This window comes from Charadrius vociferus, unplaced genomic scaffold, assembly GCF_000708025.1.
Source record: "Charadrius vociferus isolate BGI_N301 unplaced genomic scaffold, ASM70802v2 scaffold161, whole genome shotgun sequence".
In the NCBI taxonomy this organism is placed as follows: domain Eukaryota; kingdom Metazoa; phylum Chordata; class Aves; order Charadriiformes; family Charadriidae; genus Charadrius; species Charadrius vociferus.
In genome coordinates, this window is record NW_009646928.1 from 7,404,474 (window position 1) to 7,422,819 (window position 18,346).

Here is an 18,346-nt window from a genome sequence, read left to right on the forward strand (position 1 = left end):
TAACACACTCCCTCAGGGAACCATTAAAGGCGTAATTTTAGAGGAGCCTTTAAAAAGTTGCTGTACGCACAAAAACCCGCTCCCTTGCCTGGGTTGCTCTAGGACCCAGAGCGACTGGGATTGACAGAAATCTTCACCTGAATGAATTTTCCCCTTATACCTTATAAGGAGTCCAGGAAAACAAGGAAGTGATAACCACGTTCACGTTACTTTATGCACAGCTTGTCGTCTTTACCTGCCCAGGTAGCCCTTGTTTTCACTTTTATTCATGATCTGTCCCGGTAGGGTTGAAGTTTCCTCGCAATCCAGTGTAGGTGACATTTGAAAACATACCCTCTGGGAATGTATGATTTTTACGACATTCTACCTTTCCGCGGACGATAATTAACACGCTAATATTTTTTTTTGTCATGCAGCCAGCACTGAAAACGAATGGGGATTGAATTGCTTTGCCTCTGTTTCCTATTTCTGCAAAGAAATAACCGTGCACAAGGTAAGGCTCAGGGGTAGGGAGCTCCATTTCAAAACCATTTCTGCATTGTTTCTTGCTTGAAGTTGATATGAAATAGCTTTCCATCTTCAGTATTTAATAATTCTTTTCTGTTTAATGACTTTTTGTTTTTGACAGACTGCTGTAGGGCTACCCAGCAAATTCATCTAAGATTTATGTGGTCATTACTTAGCACGACATGTATGAAAGAGACAGGCGTTTGAGCAATTTTGGTTATACTAATCACTGTTTGATCTACTGAGAAACTTTAATACTACACATGTGACTGAGTGTTTCACTGGCACTTGCACAGTAAATTAAAATCATATCTACAGATCTAAGTGAAGCAATTTTAAGTGTATAGAGTGAACATAAATCTGTTCTTTTAATATCCCTGGTAATGTTGGCAATGTCGTACCTGCACCGTACCAGAAACACATATAACACTTTATCAGGTGCATTGGAGAAAACAAGTAACATGTTCTCAGTGAATGCCATCCATAAAGCATGAGAAAGTAAGTATGTTAATTGCCAGCAATTGTGGGGGTTTAATTTTTATTAGAAAGTTAATCTTCTACCAATAGAAATACTGTTACGAAGGAATTTTATCAGTAATCCTAAATATGGCTAAATGTGTGCATTTTTCACCTCCCACATTCTCTAAATGACAAGATTCTTCATACATTGAATGGCTAAACACATTATTAATAGTCTTTTATCTTCTTGGATTAAACTTTAGGGACCTGTACTCAGGAAAGCGCAGTGACTTGTGAAGATTGTTTGCTTTCCGGACCACACTGTGCTTGGTGTTTTCAAGAGGTAGAGTAATTGATACAAAGAAAATTTTCAAAGTAAGACATGAAGTGTTTGTAGTAGCTCTGAGTGATGAAGTATTGACTTAATTGGTTCAGCCCGTGGTTTTGTAACGCATGCAGTGATTAGTGAAGCCTTCCTGGGGATCAAAAGTGGAATTCAATCTAGACTTTATGGTCTATTATTCATTGTTGGGTTTGGGTTTTTCTTTTTTTTTTCTTTTTCATTTGAAAACAACCTTCCTCATCTAAGGCAGAAATAAAAGCGCTGTTAGAGGGGCTCAGGTCATCAGCCTCGGGGCTGACTCACCCACAGCGCTGATGTTGAAGTACCAGACATCAAGTCAGAGACCAGACTGCATCTTATATATTACATGCCAAGCCAGACAGTGTAAACAGAAGGTGCTCGAGTCAGTTTGCATACGCAAATGATTAATCTGTGGTTGATTTTAAGTGTGATGATAGTGTCAGTTTTATAATTAGTATGACATAGGTGTAAGCGTTATGGCTGAAACATTGGGCTTAAAAAGAAAAATCTGGATTTGTTCCCAAAATTCTGCTGCAGACTTTCTGTGTAACCCCAGGCAAGTCACTTAACATCTTTGCTTTTAAAACTTTCACCTGTAAATGATGCTAAATAATTTCTCCCTCTTTCACAGTAAATAGTCTAGGTCTTAGTTCATTAATGTTAGCAAGATAGCCAGCTATTACAATTAAAAACTTGCCAGAAATAATAGAGAAATAGAATAAGTATTTTTCGTGATAGTTTCTGTTTTACACCTTTGCTGTTAAAAGTATTTTTTGCTTTTTTGAATAGCAAAATGATACCTAGGATGGAACTATTATACTGCTTTATGAAGCAGCTGACAAAGACTAAAGAGCACTTCTTTCAAAAATAAGTTGGCTCAGAACAATAAAGAAGTTTGCACAAATTGTTACCGTGGGAAAAAATGTCACCCATGTTAGGGTGTTTGCAGTAGTTTTTATGTTTGTACTCAACAATGAAAATCTTTAAATGAAATTTGATCACATAATTTTGACTACTGCCACGTATTTTCAGAAAACAAAAATGAAACACAATTTATTGATTTTTTAAAAAAAGCTATGGAACTATTGGAAACTTCAGAGCAGTAAAGATGATTTTTTTTTTCTTTGTTCATAAGCTCATTGACTTGTTTGCTAGAAAACAACATATCAAGAGTGCAAAAGATGTAGGAGCTCTAATGTCAGAGTAAACACAAGTGTCTCCAAAGAAACCACTGTTTTCTGTAGGATAAAAACACACCTTGTAATTGTATCTTAAATATGAGTTTGCTTCTTCACACATGTTTTGAAAAGCCGGCAACTCAAAGTGTGTAACTAAAGGAGATGATATGGATCTCTCTGTGGAAGTTTTATAATGGTACATGACTTTTATGCACACCATGCTCAAAAAGCAGTTGGTGAGAGTTTTTCCTGAGCAGAGACGTCAGATTCAGTCTGAAAATTAATAAACCACTGTTCCCATCAGGTGTCTCAACATTGCTTCCACCAAAAGATATAAGATCCCTGATAATTTTCAGGCATGAAGGGTGACATTTTGGTGGCAAGAAGGGTCCCAGTTTTGGTTTAATAGGTTTAAAGTAAATCTGTTTTGCTTTGGATGGAAACTTTTTCAGTGACTGAATTCAGAGAATATTTGTGGCTTAATGGCTGAGTCCCAGGTTGCTTACCCAAATCCAGGAGAAAAGAGCGGCCCCGTGGTATGGGCCCATGACCATCAGCCAGGAATTGAATGTTTCGGCTCTGGTTCTGCAGGGCATTACCGAGGTTTTGGTCAAAAGGTCTTACAGGCCAGAGCAGTTTCCAGTTCAGGAGGCAGCTGACTGATTTTGAGGATCTAAACTCTTGACACAGCTTAAGGAAATAGTAATAAGGCACAGAAGCCTCTTTGTAAAACTAACCATTGACTTCATGGCTACGGGGGGGGGTAGTACCTGCCCTGCAGCAGTGTTGTGGAAAGGAATACATATCAAGTGCTTTGAAATGAGTAACAAAAACAAACTGCAACTGATATTGGTAGGCTTGTGATTTTCTCCAGACGGGAGAAGGTCAAGTAGGATGCTGGGCCAAACGTAACCAGACAGACGTGGGCATGCCAGCAGCCCCGCCAGCGCTGGGGAGCGAGGGAGGGAGGCTCTGGTGCTTGTTGGGCACCAGGCAGAGTAACAAGGACTCGCTACCTGCTCCAGTGAACGTGTTAAATGAGAGTCGAGGAGAAACAGAAGGTCAGAAAAAAACAGTGAACACGGGGTACCCCACCGTCCATTTGTCAAAAAATTCGTAGGAGATTATAATCTGCGAGACCTCTTCTGTTATTAAATGACGTTGTTCCATCAGCAGTTCAAAACTGTTTAGGAAAGACTGATGAATTTGTGGCATAATCCTGTAACAGAAAAACCAGGGGCTCACCGGGGCTGTGTGTGATCATTCCCAGTGCTGCGAGAAGCCAAATGCAGTGAGTGGCACAATTCCCATTCCCCAACAATAGAGCAGTTTCTCCCAGGATACCAAATCGGTGTAAGTTACATTAATTATACTCCTGTGTGACATGATCCATGAAGGACAAATTTAGATTTCTGTGCTACCTAGATCTCTTTCTGTACTAGTTTGCATGAACTTGCGCCTTTGTTTCTCTTCCCTGCGTTGGATTGACCTTTCGTCAGGCAGGTGCTGGTGGCTGGTCAGTAAATACATTTAACTCAACCATTCCATCTCCTGTTTGCTTTAGAATTATACGGACTCGGCTGGAATTCATGGGAGGTGTGATACCCCAGAAAAACTTTTGTCAAAAGGATGTCAGTTGCATTTGATTGAATTTCCCATTTCAGAAGTAGAAATTCACAGAAACAACCCCCTAACTGTAGCGACCCAGAAAAACAATTCTGATGTCACACAGATTTCTCCTCAAAAATTAACTCTCAGGCTGCGACCAGGTAAGTTTCAGCCAATGTGATATACTGAAGCCTCTCAGACTGAACGGTCTAAAAAAAATCTTGATAGAATAAAGATAAAAAAACCTGTGTTGAGCCCAAAATTATCTGTTGACTCATCAGATGGAAGCTAGGTTTGACTGACTTCAAAATACTTTCAGAAGTGCTGGGTACATAATAAAAGTAAGGATATATTTTTTTAGTGTTTCTATTCTCTTGCCATTGAGGTGGCAATGAGAGAGTGGAACCCCCACCACCACCTCTCCAGCCCTGCTCCTGTGCCTCTCCCCCACAGGTCTGGCAAACAGCATATCTCAGAGGCAGCATAAAAATCTTGCTTTGAGGATTTACAAGGTACCAGAGACATTTATGGAAACATTCCAGACCTACTTTGGGGTCCTTGAGATGTGAATTTTTCCTGGAGAAAATTTGGAATAAAGAAATGTAAAAGACACCCAGTTAGGTCATGTCATGGTGTTGGAACCGAGAATAAACCCTGTGTGTACACTCTGGTTTTCTTTACATTTCTAGTGTAGGTGGTATGTCCCATAAGTGCTACATTTAGTTGTAATGAGCTTCATATCTAAATTTTCTAAAGCTGCACGATGCCTAAGTGATGTTCTCATGTTTTTAATTACAGCAATCAGTCGTAAATCTATGGTTATGGCTTTACTGAAGAACAATTTAGAAAAAACACTAGAACTGCCTTTCATTTTTCAAACATCGTGTTTGGGATTGTAGTTGACACAGAATTTTTGAAGGGTTTTTTTTTTAATTCTACTGATGATTTGAAATACTACATAATTTTCACCATAAATATAATTTTAAGAACAACTTGATATTGCTCAAGTGCTGATACGTATCGCATTTTCCCACGACCTTCATAGGACATGAAGAAACAATACAGATCAAGGTTCGCCAAACTGAAGATTATCCGATTGATCTCTATTACCTGATGGATCTCTCAGCCTCCATGGATGATGATCTGAATACAATCAAAGAACTGGGTTCAACTCTTTCCAAAGAAATGTCAAAACTGACAAGCAACTTCAGACTGGGATTTGGATCTTTTGTTGAAAAACCAGTTTCACCATTTATCAAAACTACAGCTGAAGAAATAAACAACCCTTGCAGGTAGGCAGGGAAAATACCTACCTCTTTTTGCATGCCAACATTAAGTCATAATATTAATCTTTAGGATAAAATTCAATTCAGCAGCCTCACTGGAAGCTCTACCCTCTTCCAGCTGTAACTCAGTCAGTTTGGGAAACAAGATTTGTTTCTTTTAGTTTCACTCTCTGATCATTATTCTGTTCGGTCTTAATGTTGTTTGGAGAGAGGAATCTGGGAGTGATTCTGCTTTTTAGCTTTTGCTGCTGGTTACGAATGGGCTTAATGGGTTAACAAACAGGTATGCAGAATAATTATGCATCGTTCTTTGATTTGCTAGAATATACATATATATATATATGTAAGAATTTTATGACATTGCTATACCGAACAGGTGCAAACTCAAGCCAAACACAGAATAGCAGTTTCTTTTACCCATCAATGTTGTTTTCCTACTTTTTTTCCCCTTAAGGTCTAGCAGTATCCCCCAAACTGCCAGGCTGCCCTAGCCCTTTCCTAACCTACGTGGAGGAGAAGCTGTGCTCTGCAGCCTGAAGCGGGACTGCAGCAGCTTGGTGGTGCTCTCTGAAGGTCATTAAGGGACTGCAGATCCTAATGTGCTTCTGAGTCTGAAAACAAGGCACAGCAGGGAGCACAGCAAGGACTGGGCGTTGGTAACTGCCTGAATTACTCTGCTCTAGGAGGCATTTCCCAGGCTCTATGCAGACCTGGTTGCGTTGCCCGCCTCACAGGATGCTCTATGGTTCGCTTACATTTTTCACTAGATCTGTCTCAGACACAGAGATACATGACCAAACCCACTAATCCGGACAGGCCTGCCAAGTACCCGTTGTAATGATTTTTCACTCTGTATTATCCATAAGATATCTCACTTATCTTGTAGAAGTGTGCCATACGAGTGCTTACCCACCTTCGGATACAAACACGTTTTGCCACTAACAAATGATGCTGAAAAATTCAATGAAATTGTGAAAGGCCAGCGAATCTCTGCTAATATAGACACTCCAGAGGGAGGATTCGATGCAATTATGCAGGCGGCTGTTTGCAAGGTAATTGAAACTTCTAGGCATGATATTAATTATTCTGTATATTACCACTTCTAGTATTATATGGTTATATTTTGTCCTGGTTTGAGGTAAAACAGAACCAATTTTCTGTTCGGAAGCAAATCATGATTTTTCAAGATTTTTTAATGCAGTCCAAGAGCCTCATTAGATTTGTGTGGAAATACTTTTGGCTGTCTCAAGTTAAACATGCATATTGCAGTTTTTTAGTGGTTCTTTTTAATTGCCAGGGATAAAAAAAAAAAAAAAAAGAACTGTATAGTTACTGGGTCTGTTTTCTTGATTGTTTTTTCTTTAACTATTTTTTATTAACTATGTTTAGAGTAGTAAGCAGGTTGATGCAAACATGGCCAGCCCTTGTTATTAAATACAGGAACAGGGAGACAAAAGGTTAGCCAAAGACAATGCAATGAACATAATCTCTTAAAAGAGATATTCAGACACTCCCTTTAAAATTGTTCCCTTAATTTATTTTGAGATGCTGTTCTCCAAATCTTTTGCTGCTTTTCCATATTGTGAGTGCTATACAGCATGCTAAACTAATGTATTTTAAATGACAGGAAAAAATTGGATGGAGGAATGATTCTCTGCATTTGCTGGTGTTTGTGAGTGATGCTGATTCCCACTTTGGGATGGACAGTAAACTGGCAGGGATTGTTATTCCTAATGATGGGAACTGTCATTTGGACCACAATAATGAATATTCCATGTCAACTGTTCTGGTAATTTACTATGAATTTTCTACTCGCATTCTGGAAATTTAAAGACTAATATGAGCAACTTAGAAAATTAATTAAAGTATACCTTCCTCACTGAAATGTGTAAGAGTTGGGGAATCCAGATGTTTACTGTCGTCTATTATATTTGTAATTGCATATTTTAGTAAAAAGAGAACAGTGTGTTTGTATGGAATCATGATAGACTATAGCTAGGAAAAAAGAAAGCACAAATCTTATTTCTGTTAACCTGGAAAACACATGGAACAGGACTGACTAGTATTTCCTTCTGCAGGCAAGGCAAAATTTGCATTAATCGTGTTCCCTGCAAGGGTGTGAATTCAGGAGGAGTTCAGGAACTTGTAGGACACCATTCACGTAGGAGAATTTACCAGCTTAAGGTTCAGTGTTCAAAAATACTGAATGTATACACCACAGTGTTCAGTGTAGGACAAATACTGACTTGCTCTGGCACAGTGTTATTCTATGGATTTTATATATATATATATGTATGTATGCATGTAGATATCACAGATGCTACTGAGCCAAGTGTCCCAGTATGGAGGTCGTCACTGTACTTTTCTCAGAGGGGTTTCCTTAAAAACAAGGCGAGGAAATTATATACACTCTCCTTTATTTTGTGTACATGTAGTGCCTAATTATAGTTTACACTATATAGACAATACAGTATTAATTATGAACATTTGAATCTATGCTTCAGGGGAGATAATTAGCAACTGGATGCAAATGAAAAATGGATTGATGTGGCTCTCTTCTGTTTGTTTGCAGGAGTATCCCACAATCGGACAATTAATTGACAAACTTGTGCAAAACAATGTTTTATTAATTTTTGCTGTAACGAATGAGCAAGTTCACATATATGAGGTGAGTAAACTAAAATGTTAAGTTCTCCAGTATATTTTTTAAGGGGGACCTTTTTTCACAGCTGCTACAATAATTCTAGTATTGAGGACTGAATTCTGTAAGACATTTGTGTAATAAAAATAGATAAAAGATTATAGGTTATAGAGAAAGGCTCTTTTACTTAGGAAGTGCTTCTTCATGTATTGATTCTGACGTTCTTAGGTAACTTTTAAATTGGGTTTCAGGTTGAATTACACTAATTTTTTAGGTCAAGGATTGTCAAACTAAGCATTGCTAAACTATTCAGTGTAATCATTATGATTACCTTTCTGTATTTTATAAGGCTAGAGAAGATACATTTGTCTTCATGCTCAATTCTGAAATAATGTGGGGTTTTTTCAGCTGACCTGAGAGTTTTATTAATTTGTCTTTGTTTCTGTGTCTCTTTCCAATGAGACAAATAGGAAAGTAGTGTGAGATTAAAAATACAAAATATGATGGACTGTCCTCTTCCCTCATGTATCATTTCTCATGCCCACTGAGGGAAAACACTCTATTACAGGAATTTTTGGCATTGGGATTTGCAGAATCCTGTTCTATCAAGTGATTTCCTGCTCTATGAAGTCATGTCATGGGAAATGGGAGCCAGGAGAGAGGGGAGAGCAGAGGAGCAGTGGTTATGGATACGCAAAATCCATATTTTTAATAGACTGTGTATCACTCATACCTGCAGCTCCATCAGTCATCTGTGCAGGCACCTGTTTTCAGACTCCACAGATATAAGCCCTCCCGAAGCCCCGTGCTGCTTTTGGCCCATTGGTGTTCCAGCTGTGAGCTGAGGCAAAGCCACCAACGGCTGCCTAACTGGTTTTTGCAGTGCGTGTGAGCAAAAGCCCTCTAAGATAAAATAAGAAGGATATTGGCAATTCTTATTTCCTTTTCTGTCCAGTCCTGCTGCTGGGAAGATATCTAGAAGAATTCAGTGAGGATAATAAGGAGGCCTGCAGCCTATGCCTGGCTGCTTGGGCACATACTACGTGAAGGGGGACAAGGGGAGGGAAATTGTGCCTCCAAATTTATTCAAGTTGGTTGAGAGGGAGTCAATAAGAGTGATCCTGCTGATACAATAAGCTTGGTTTTCCAAAAGAAAAAACTTCACACAACATTCCTCATTAAAAGCCAACAGTAAAGGAAAGAGAAGAAAGGTGCTCCTCTGGTGTGATAAATGGAGAATAGGAGAGAAAGGGTAGGGAAAAAGGTCTTATGTTGCAGCAGAGAGAGCAGATGAGCCCTTGAGGTACTCACCAGTATGATGGTTTTCTATTTCTATCCTCTGTGTAACCCAGGGAAGACCCCCCACCAGTGCTTCTCGGACTGGTTCCAGTTGTAGAGTTGTCGGGAGCAAGACTAATACTCCAGGTGTTTGACAGAAGTTACGAGTCACATCTTTCATAAACTGATTCTCAGATTACAGTCTTGACAAGAGAGGAATCACTCTGCATCTTGGAGTACTGACTGCCTGGCTTTTTTAAAGACTGTATTGAATCCGGAGCTGAGGCATGAAAATTTAGATCAACAGTAGTAGAAATCAATCACTTACAAATGCAGTGGGATTCTATAGTCATAGTATAGATTAGTTAAAATTTGTACATTAAAAAACTTTTGCTAGATCTCGTTATTGCTCAACAATTTCTTAATAGGGTCCCAATTAATGACAAATGAAATCTTTTCCCTGATTTTAGTAGGAGCTGCATGAATAAGGGCTGTTCTAGGAGGTAATTTGGAAGTATCTCTTTGATTTACAGAGCCTTATTTTGTCCAAAGAAACTTTTGTCTTACTGGAGGCATTATATTTTCCCTTGGAAATTGCTGGTGGTCACCCTCAGAGTTGGTCAACAGTGCTTATCAGGGGGTTTCTATTTCAGTATCCCTGTGTCAGTGTTATACCAGTATCAAAGTTATCAAGTGGCACCCTTTGTTCACTGGGAACACTAAACGAAGATTTATAGCTAACAAAAAATGCAAGTCATTGTTAACCCAACTGGGGAATGGCTTGTTCTTGTTACTTTCTTTGTTAGGGAAAAAAAAAGTGTGATTATCTTCTATCTTGTAGGGTATACAGTAATCCCATTCAATACATTCTATCTGCTGCTTTCATCTTTTCAATACCACTTTCTGTCACTTATTTGGATAGCTATAGTTGTTACAGTCTGCTTCCTGTCCTGTAGGTGATGTGGAAAATCAGTCAGTGCAAGTACAAAAATCATATATAAGTCTCACTGCAGTTTTTCCACACTGCAGTATACTTTCAAGGGCATATGTAGGACCTGCAAAGAGGACAATAGCGTCACGTTCTCATCTGCGTGATTCAAATTTGTAATGCAAATGTAAATAACCAGGTATCCATGCTTAAGAATGTAAAAAGAACAGAGCAAGACAATGAGAGTTATTCTTGTGTTGAGGCCACTGCTCAGGTCACCTGGAAGAGCTGGGAGAGGACCCTAAACCGGCACTTGAGCACCACCATTAAACCAATCTTGTCTTGGCGTATTACTTCTTTTAAAAAGCCTCAGTGATGGAGATTGTGCAGTCTTCCTCAGAAAACCCTCCCAAGCTTAATCATTCTTTGAGGTGAAAAGCCTCTCCCCAAAAATCTCATCTCAAATCTACTTGAACTCAGCATCTAATTATATCAGACCTCAAAATTGACCATTGCTATTCATAATTCAGGTCTTAGGGAGAAATGTACATTGAAATGACTGTGAGGACTTAGAAAGCACCTCTTTAAATAGACTTGATAGATTCCATTAGTCTTAAGTGCAGTGTTCAGACTGTCAAATATATATTTTATATCTCTAGCCCTGTATAATCCCCAACAATTTAGCCCAAAATAATTCTGTCATTTAATATTCTTGATCCTCTTCAAATGAATTTTCAGTTTATCCACTTACATGTACATGTATTATTATCTAACACACAAATATTAGGGATTGCACAAACACAGAATACGTATGCTTGTAACGTAGCTGGGTTTAGTTTTGATCCTTCCGTGCAATCAAACAGCTACTGCTCAGCAATCTAAAAGAGGGGGAGGATTTAGGTCCGATGCTCTCCCTGACCACAAGAACTTTAAAAGCAGTTGCATGGAAACATTTACAAGGCCACTCAAAATTAAATGCAAGAGAGGGGAGGAAGTTCCTTACACTGAGCCCTGATAATTTGAGATTGTTTATAAAAAGGAATATTTCCCTCCCCCCCAAAAAAAAATATATATTCATATATGTCTAATTTTTTGCATCATTAGTCTCAGCTGAGTCTTACCAAAGCAGCGGGGCATGTTTTTGTTCCATAAAAGCTATTCACTAAAAACACATCCGTGAATATTGCAATAATAATATTTTGATGCACAGTGTAAAACCTATTTTGGTATAAAAGAAAATATCAGTCTTTAAGGTTTCATGAAGTAGTTGTTATTATTGTTATTATTTGTTTTCAAGCAGAATTCTTTAAACCTAGATTTAAACCTAGATTTAAACCTAGAAAATTCAGACCTAGATGAGGGACAAGACTCCCTCTTTAATCCTGACTAAGCAGCACTTCTTTTGAAACAGAAATCGCTCTTTTTTGGAAAAAAATATTTCTTTTTATATCACAGGAGAATACAGCTTGAAAAATGGCTTTTTTCAGACTACATTTCACTGCTGAAAATTGAACTAAAAATATTCCAGTCTCCACACTTGTACAGAATTTCAGATTATTTTTATAAATCTGGCATGACACTCTATTTATGATGCAAATCATTCTACCATTTACACTGCTAAAAGTTAAACATTACCCCACTGAACTCAAATACATAATTGTCAAATTTAACTAGCACAAATCAGAGTATCTCTATAAAAAGGAAGTTCATCTTTTAATGAATATTTGCTGAAAGACTCAATTCTATATCATCCTTTGGATAGTTTTGTGATAGTAGCACTCCAAAAGCATGAGTCTGCCTCACCTTCTTAATGGTTAAACAGAAATATGTGCTAAAAGGCAGGGTTCAAACAGTCGACTGGAGATACACACTTAGACCAGGCTTGCAACGTCATCCTTGTATCACCATGCAGAAAATTTTTGTTCAAAGAGGAAAGATAAAACAAAGTCTTCAGAACAGTATATCCCTGCTGTTTGTTTTGCGTGCCACAGATTAAAGGGTGCTATACTTTAAATTCCAGGTTTATCGTCTTTTCTTATAGTTATCTCCCAAAAGGTCCACGTGTACAAAATGCAGAGTTTCAATATTCTAAGAATCCTTGAGAGAGCACTAATTACAGGAGGAGTCAGGAATGCAAAATCACCAGCTGTAACATAAAATGCAGTTAATCCCACTGATTTACAATAGCACTTCAGAAATCCAATGAATGATAAGTATTTCATACACAACATATAAAGTAATCAGAAGGCTTTTGGAGATGTAAAGTATATGAAGGATATAAGGGTATCAAACTATCCGTGTGTATTAATAGCAGTCTGGATTTTTTTTTTTAATTAAAATAACAGCATTGATACAATAAATTGCAAAGGAAGATGAATGTTGCAATGTGTGTTTTTAATGATGAACACTTATTTCTCAAAGGCATGGGTACAAGGAAGAGAAGTTCATGTAGTTAACAATCAGGAAAGATAAATTTTAATCGAGCATATTTAAAACCTAGCAGCCAGATGTCATGTTAGTGTCACAATGCAATTTAATGTGAAAGGAAAAGAAAATTTATCACTGAAATCAATTGTTAAATTGGCACTGTATTATTAACATAAAGTCAACATACAATCAATCATAGCCACAGACCACTGGGATATGTGGGGGGTGCTACATCAATCATAAACCAGCGGCAGTTTTTTAAGGACCTTTGTTCAAAGTTCTTGTAGCCCTTAGTTTAAAATTCTTAACTTCTGTGCCCTCACTAACCAGGAATTCAAGGTGCTCAGTTGCTTGCAAAGATAAAAAAGTGACTGCTGTTATTGAATGTAGGGTCCAAGACTTTCAAATAGTACAGCAACAGTAGAGCAGCTGAATCTGGTTTTGGTTATTTTTATTAGAGAAAAACACAATGGTTGACAGAATATATCTTCGTTCTAAATTTGAAATATTAGAGCTGAAACATGCTACAGTATCAACTTCCAAGCACACAGTGGTGATTTAGCAATAGATGTCCTATTAATTTGTGGTGAAACTCGCACTTCTCCATAGGACTTTTTCAATAGGACGTGCGCATTGAATCTGCAGGGGTCCTTGAAAATGTCACTATTATTTATTTTGATTGGCTCCAGTACATTTCATTCTTTTCCAGACGGTAGCTCCTTGTCACCTACCTTGTTGTCTAGTCTTTTTTTTATGCTTTAATTTTTTATTTTTATTTTTTAAATTTTCAGAACTATGCAAAGCTTATTCCTGGAGCTACTGTTGGACGACTACAGAAGGATTCTGGAAATATTCTCCAGTTGATCATTGCCGCATATCAGGTAAGGTGTTTTCTTCCTGCATGTCTATATTTTCAAAATTAGAGTGCAGTTTGGTAAAAGCAAGTGTCTTTGATTCTTTTTCTGCACTGATTACAAGAACATGAGTTAGGTGTTGACCTTAACAGGAAAAGTTTTGGTCACTCTGAGGTTTAAGTAAGCACAGAAAAAAAAAAAAATAATCCTATAACCTTCTCTCATTCCTTAGTTCTGCTGAAATGCTAAATTCACATCTGTCTTGCCTTCTTCATAGTCCCGTATTTCACACCTACTCTTAAGCCTTCTTTAATATAGGTATTCAGGTCTCCCAGTTCAGTATCTTGACAGGGACTCAACTCTCTTCCCATCTGTAGCTGTCACCAGAGCAGATGTGCAATTGCTCTGCAGGAATATCTGGGGGAAAAAAGCACTATGCTGTGCTCAGTGCTCTTCTCTGCTTTAGCAATTTGATGCTGCCCCTGTGAGGCTGTTCTGAGGTTTTTGAAACACAGAACACAGGAGATGAAATTGGTTTGTGCAGATAATACCAAGACTTGAATGGTTTTGCTTAGATAACAATAAGAAATACTGTAAAGATGACAGGAAGATAAATACAGTGCTGCTCTTCAGAGCTTTGTTTGTAAAATGCATCCTGGCTGCCTGGTTCTCTTCTATCTGGGGAGTGTTGTTAGACAGTTTTACATGTCTTTACACAGATATATTAATTTACATATATGCTGATATGTCACAGATTTCTCTTTTCCATCTCAGCCCCTTTTTATTAAAAACGTGCTCTACCAGTTGGCTACAATGTCAAACAACTTTTTGCAAAGAGCTTCTGATTCTTTCCTCCTCCTTTTTTTTTTTTTTTTCTGCTCTTCCTCCTATCATCTGAATGAGATGTTCATCATTATGCCCAAAATTACTTTGGTCTTGATGATAGGAAGGCAAACCAAATTCTTATAACTCTTATAAAAGCAATACAATTGGCGAGTTATGGTTTTTTAAATGAAATATGAAGTACCAGAAGATTCTCTATCCTATGGAAAATTAAGTAAGCAAAGAACTTTAAGGTTAATCTTGGGAGTCTACATATTTTAGCAACTATGAGGGGAAATCTTTACATGAGCAAAGCTATTGCGTTTAGCAATCCAGTGGCACCAGGATTTCACTTCTGGAGTCCAACCTGTTGCTAGTCACATCTGGTTCCTATCAGGAGTTCTTGAGGCTGACACTCTAGCGCATAGACAGAGGTTCCTACACTTAACAGCTGAAATACCATTTTGTTGTCCAGTGAGTGATGGAAAAACATAAAATAATTGTCCGAGTGCTGTATCCTGCTGCCTTTGCTGCGACATTGTGGTAAGTGCAGAATGGTACTTCCTCTAATTGCAGTGTCATGGCATCTTCTGCCTTCCTGGAATACTGGAAAAGTGGAGACTGCATCCTTGCCTCCTCCCCGTAGAGTTATCTATTGTCTGCATTTATTTTTTTTCCTACTCTCCTTTTTGAACTTGCTCATATTTTCAGTCTCATCGCCTCCTGTGGCAAAAACGAGTTTGTGTCAAGATACGTTTTCCCAGTTTAAACTACTCCCTATGCTTTGAAGTTTCACGGAGTGCACGTTAGTTCTGGTGTTGCAGGGTTTGGTGAATAATAGCTCTGCATTCACCTTATCTTCATGTCTTCATGATTTCATAATATTTTATCACTGAGACACCTTCCACCTCGGCAGCCTTCCCTCCAAATTCGACAATCCCAACCTTTTAAATCTCTCCTCAGCTGCTCCATCCCCTCGGTGACTTTAGCTGACCTTTTCTTTATCCTCCCTGACTCCAGTGAGTCCTTCATGAGCTGTGGAGACCAGAGGAGCTTGAAGTAAACAAGACAGGGTACACTGAGGTTTATACAGAGCAAAAATGATGCCCTCGGTCTTCTTAGCACCCTTGCTCGTGACACCCAGAACGTTGTTGGCTTTTAAGCTGCTGCGTGCTGAGCAGATCATCTCCCAGAGTTGTCAGAGGTGACCCTGGTGAAGCTCTTGAGTTGTTTTGGCTGGTTCAGCCATGCTGTAGGCAGGGTTTGGAGGGGGCTCTGAGCTGGGTGCTCATTCCCCTCCCATAGCAGCAGGAAGGCGGCTGCAGGAACGGTGCTCCTGTCTTTAGGCCATACCTCGTCGTGTCCTCATTCAGGTACAGCATGTCTGGACCACGCACCAAAGTTGCTCATAGGTTCTTAAAATCCCACATACATTTCAAGATGTACAAAGTGTACAAGTAGCAACATGTCACACTCAAAATTTCCCCAAGCCCTTTTTCTTGCTTCATGATTGAAAATCTTCCAAGTAGGAAATGTTGAAAACCACCTTATAAGTGAAGACATCTGATTTTTTTTTGGGCTGGGAAGGGGAAAATGAGGGTTAAAAATCACATGCAAAACAGAAGATCTAATTCAACTTTTGCCACAGCCCTCTCATGATACTCTCAGCAGCGTAATTCAATGCCCCATGTCTCTGCTTCTTTACCCACAAAAAAGGCATAAATAACTATTTGCCACCCAAGAGTAAAGTTGGGTAAATCTTTTAACGCTTTTAAAGTGCCTTTGAGTCTTTGCTTGCTGCTCAAACACAAGGTTTGCTAATGCCATTCCCTATGTGTTGCTATCTAAAAGCTTCAGGGAGGAAGTAAGCAAGTTAAGAAAGTCTGAGCTGTCAAAATATTTGTTACAAGGAGCTCTCGTGTTCTTTCCAAGTATGATTCATTTTCTTCTGTAAGCATATTTCTGCCTGCTTTGTTTAACATTGAATTCGGCATAACTTTGTATTGCAGAGCTGTAGGATAAATTGCCTTGTGACAGATATTAGGCCGTTTGACTAAAGTTATTCCAGCATTTTAAAATTTCAGAAAAATTCCACTCTTTTTTTTCAGTGCATGGTTCCCTTTTCACTTACAGGAAATAAGACCAAAGAAATAATATATTAAAATGCGACAGGAAACACAGGGGCACAAGGTTGTAACATTCCTTTGTCTGTTGTTTCACTCAGAAAATTTTTTGAACCACAAATGTTTCTCTGTGAATGGCTTAAAACTCACAAAACTATCTGCTGTTTGTCCCCAGACTATGGCCAGGCACTTAGGAGATTTAAAACACCATTAGAAATCCTCACAGATAGCAAGATATAAGAAACTGGAGATTATCGCAGTTTATGCATTCATTTTCTGTGGCGTAAGGTGTGTTTTTTGACCTCTCACAACAGCAAGGCATGTTCCTAATGACCCAGTACAGGCACCAGGATTCAAAGTATTACCACTTGGCCTTCGGCAGTATTTAATTTTCTCTCATGGGTGCCCTCATTTGGACCCTCGTAGTTTTGCAGCTGGTGGAAGAGGGACTATTTGGTGATATTTCCTGTAACATTAGCACATACCATCATTCACAGTTTTGTGTAGAGGTTTGCTCTATTTTATCTTGTTGTGAGAGCTCAGCTATTGCAAACAAATTATTTTCTACTAATCTCTGCATTGTTTCAATAACAACACAAGCACCTAACTCTAAAACAAACATGAAGGGAAACCTGGACACATCCAGAGCTGCCAAGGTTACCAACCTGATGCCCACTGCGCAGTCTTACTGCTCTGGCTGTGTGCTGGAAAGACCTCTGGGAATTATGTGAATGCATCTTGCATGACATGTTACTGTTCTTTATTAAGCGCTTTGGTTTACTGACAAGGCTTTCCAAATGAGAAGACGCTAAAAAAAACCCACAACCCTAAGACAAATTTCCAGGGAATCCAGGACACGTATGAAGAACAGGGAGCTGTTGGCTATGCAAGTTTATACCTATTCTACTTTTAGTTGGTTTTACCCCACCAAACCTTTACACCAGTGAGTCATCCTGATGACTTTACTGGAATGACTCACTGAAGTAAGGTCAGTGAGTTCCTCATGCTCTGATTGAAGTGCAGGGGGTATTTTGTAAAGCAATTAAGCTCACAAGAGCACAAAGGCAAGTCAGTGAGACTTTTGCTCAGCAATTGCTAAGGTACTTTTGAAAAATTTCCATTTACTGGATCCACAATCCAATGAAGTCATACGGAATTTCCCTGTGGTCTGCTGTAGGCTTTGGATTAAACCTAAATTGTGTAAGCAAAGTTGCTATAGAATATTTTAAAGAGTTAAATATAAAAACCTGGGTGTGAGAGACTTCGGGAAGTAAGATTTTCACTTAAGAAATTAATGTTTGACTGAAAAAATTGATTTAAGAAATGAGTACGTTGCTGTATACAGCTTGAAATAGCACCAACAGCTCATGAAGCAGGAATTTCCATTGGGAGAAGAAAGGAACGGAACGAGGCCCCTGGCTGTGGGAGCTCACCGTGAGACTTGGCTCTGTCTCCAGCCGTGGAAACATCGAGCTCGGTCACAAAGGCCCTGCACTGAGGCAAAACTGAGCTTGGAGCCTGCCCTGCCGTGAGAGAGTGTGAGATTTGATTCTACCAGCAGAGATAAGCAGGGAGCAATATTGCCATAGGCTGGCTAGTCAGGAGAAGCCCAGTGCTACCAATGCAGTCAACACAAATCCGTTCCTTGGTAAGAGCAGAGCTAAAGGAAAACCTGTATCAGTCAGCAGCGCACTTAGTGATGAATGATGATTTAATAAAAGACTGAATTTATTCTCCTGAAAAGGCAGGAAATAAGCCCCGAGATAACGGATATTAAACTGATACCACTGTTGCTTTCCACTGAAAGCCAGTTCTGTCGGCACTTTCTTTGTTTTGCTTGTTCTCCATTTTTCTTGCAATACAGAAGTCTG

The 18,346-nt window shown here is 38.8% G+C and overlaps 1 protein-coding gene across 2 annotated transcripts in view; it reads left to right on the plus strand.

Moving 5' to 3' along the window:
- Window positions 1-212: 212 nt before the first annotated feature.
- The window catches only part of ITGB6 (integrin, beta 6), a 36,312-nt gene continuing 18,178 nt past the window's right edge, over window positions 213-18,346 (plus strand). Inside the window, exons 1-9 of one of the 2 annotated variants that reach the window (XM_009894625.1) lie at window positions 213-243; window positions 417-493; window positions 1,230-1,309; window positions 4,073-4,277; window positions 5,162-5,408; window positions 6,289-6,454; window positions 7,030-7,191; window positions 7,975-8,070; window positions 13,468-13,557. In XM_009894625.1, the coding sequence (XP_009892927.1) occupies window positions 433-493; window positions 1,230-1,309; window positions 4,073-4,277; window positions 5,162-5,408; window positions 6,289-6,454; window positions 7,030-7,191; window positions 7,975-8,070; window positions 13,468-13,557 (1,107 nt within the window). In that variant the 5' untranslated portion in view covers window positions 213-243; window positions 417-432. Of the gene's footprint in view, window positions 244-309; window positions 494-1,229; window positions 1,310-4,072; window positions 4,278-5,161; window positions 5,409-6,288; window positions 6,455-7,029; window positions 7,192-7,974; window positions 8,071-13,467; window positions 13,558-18,346 lie in introns of those variants that run through there. The other variant, XM_009894624.1, reaches the window with a different exon arrangement.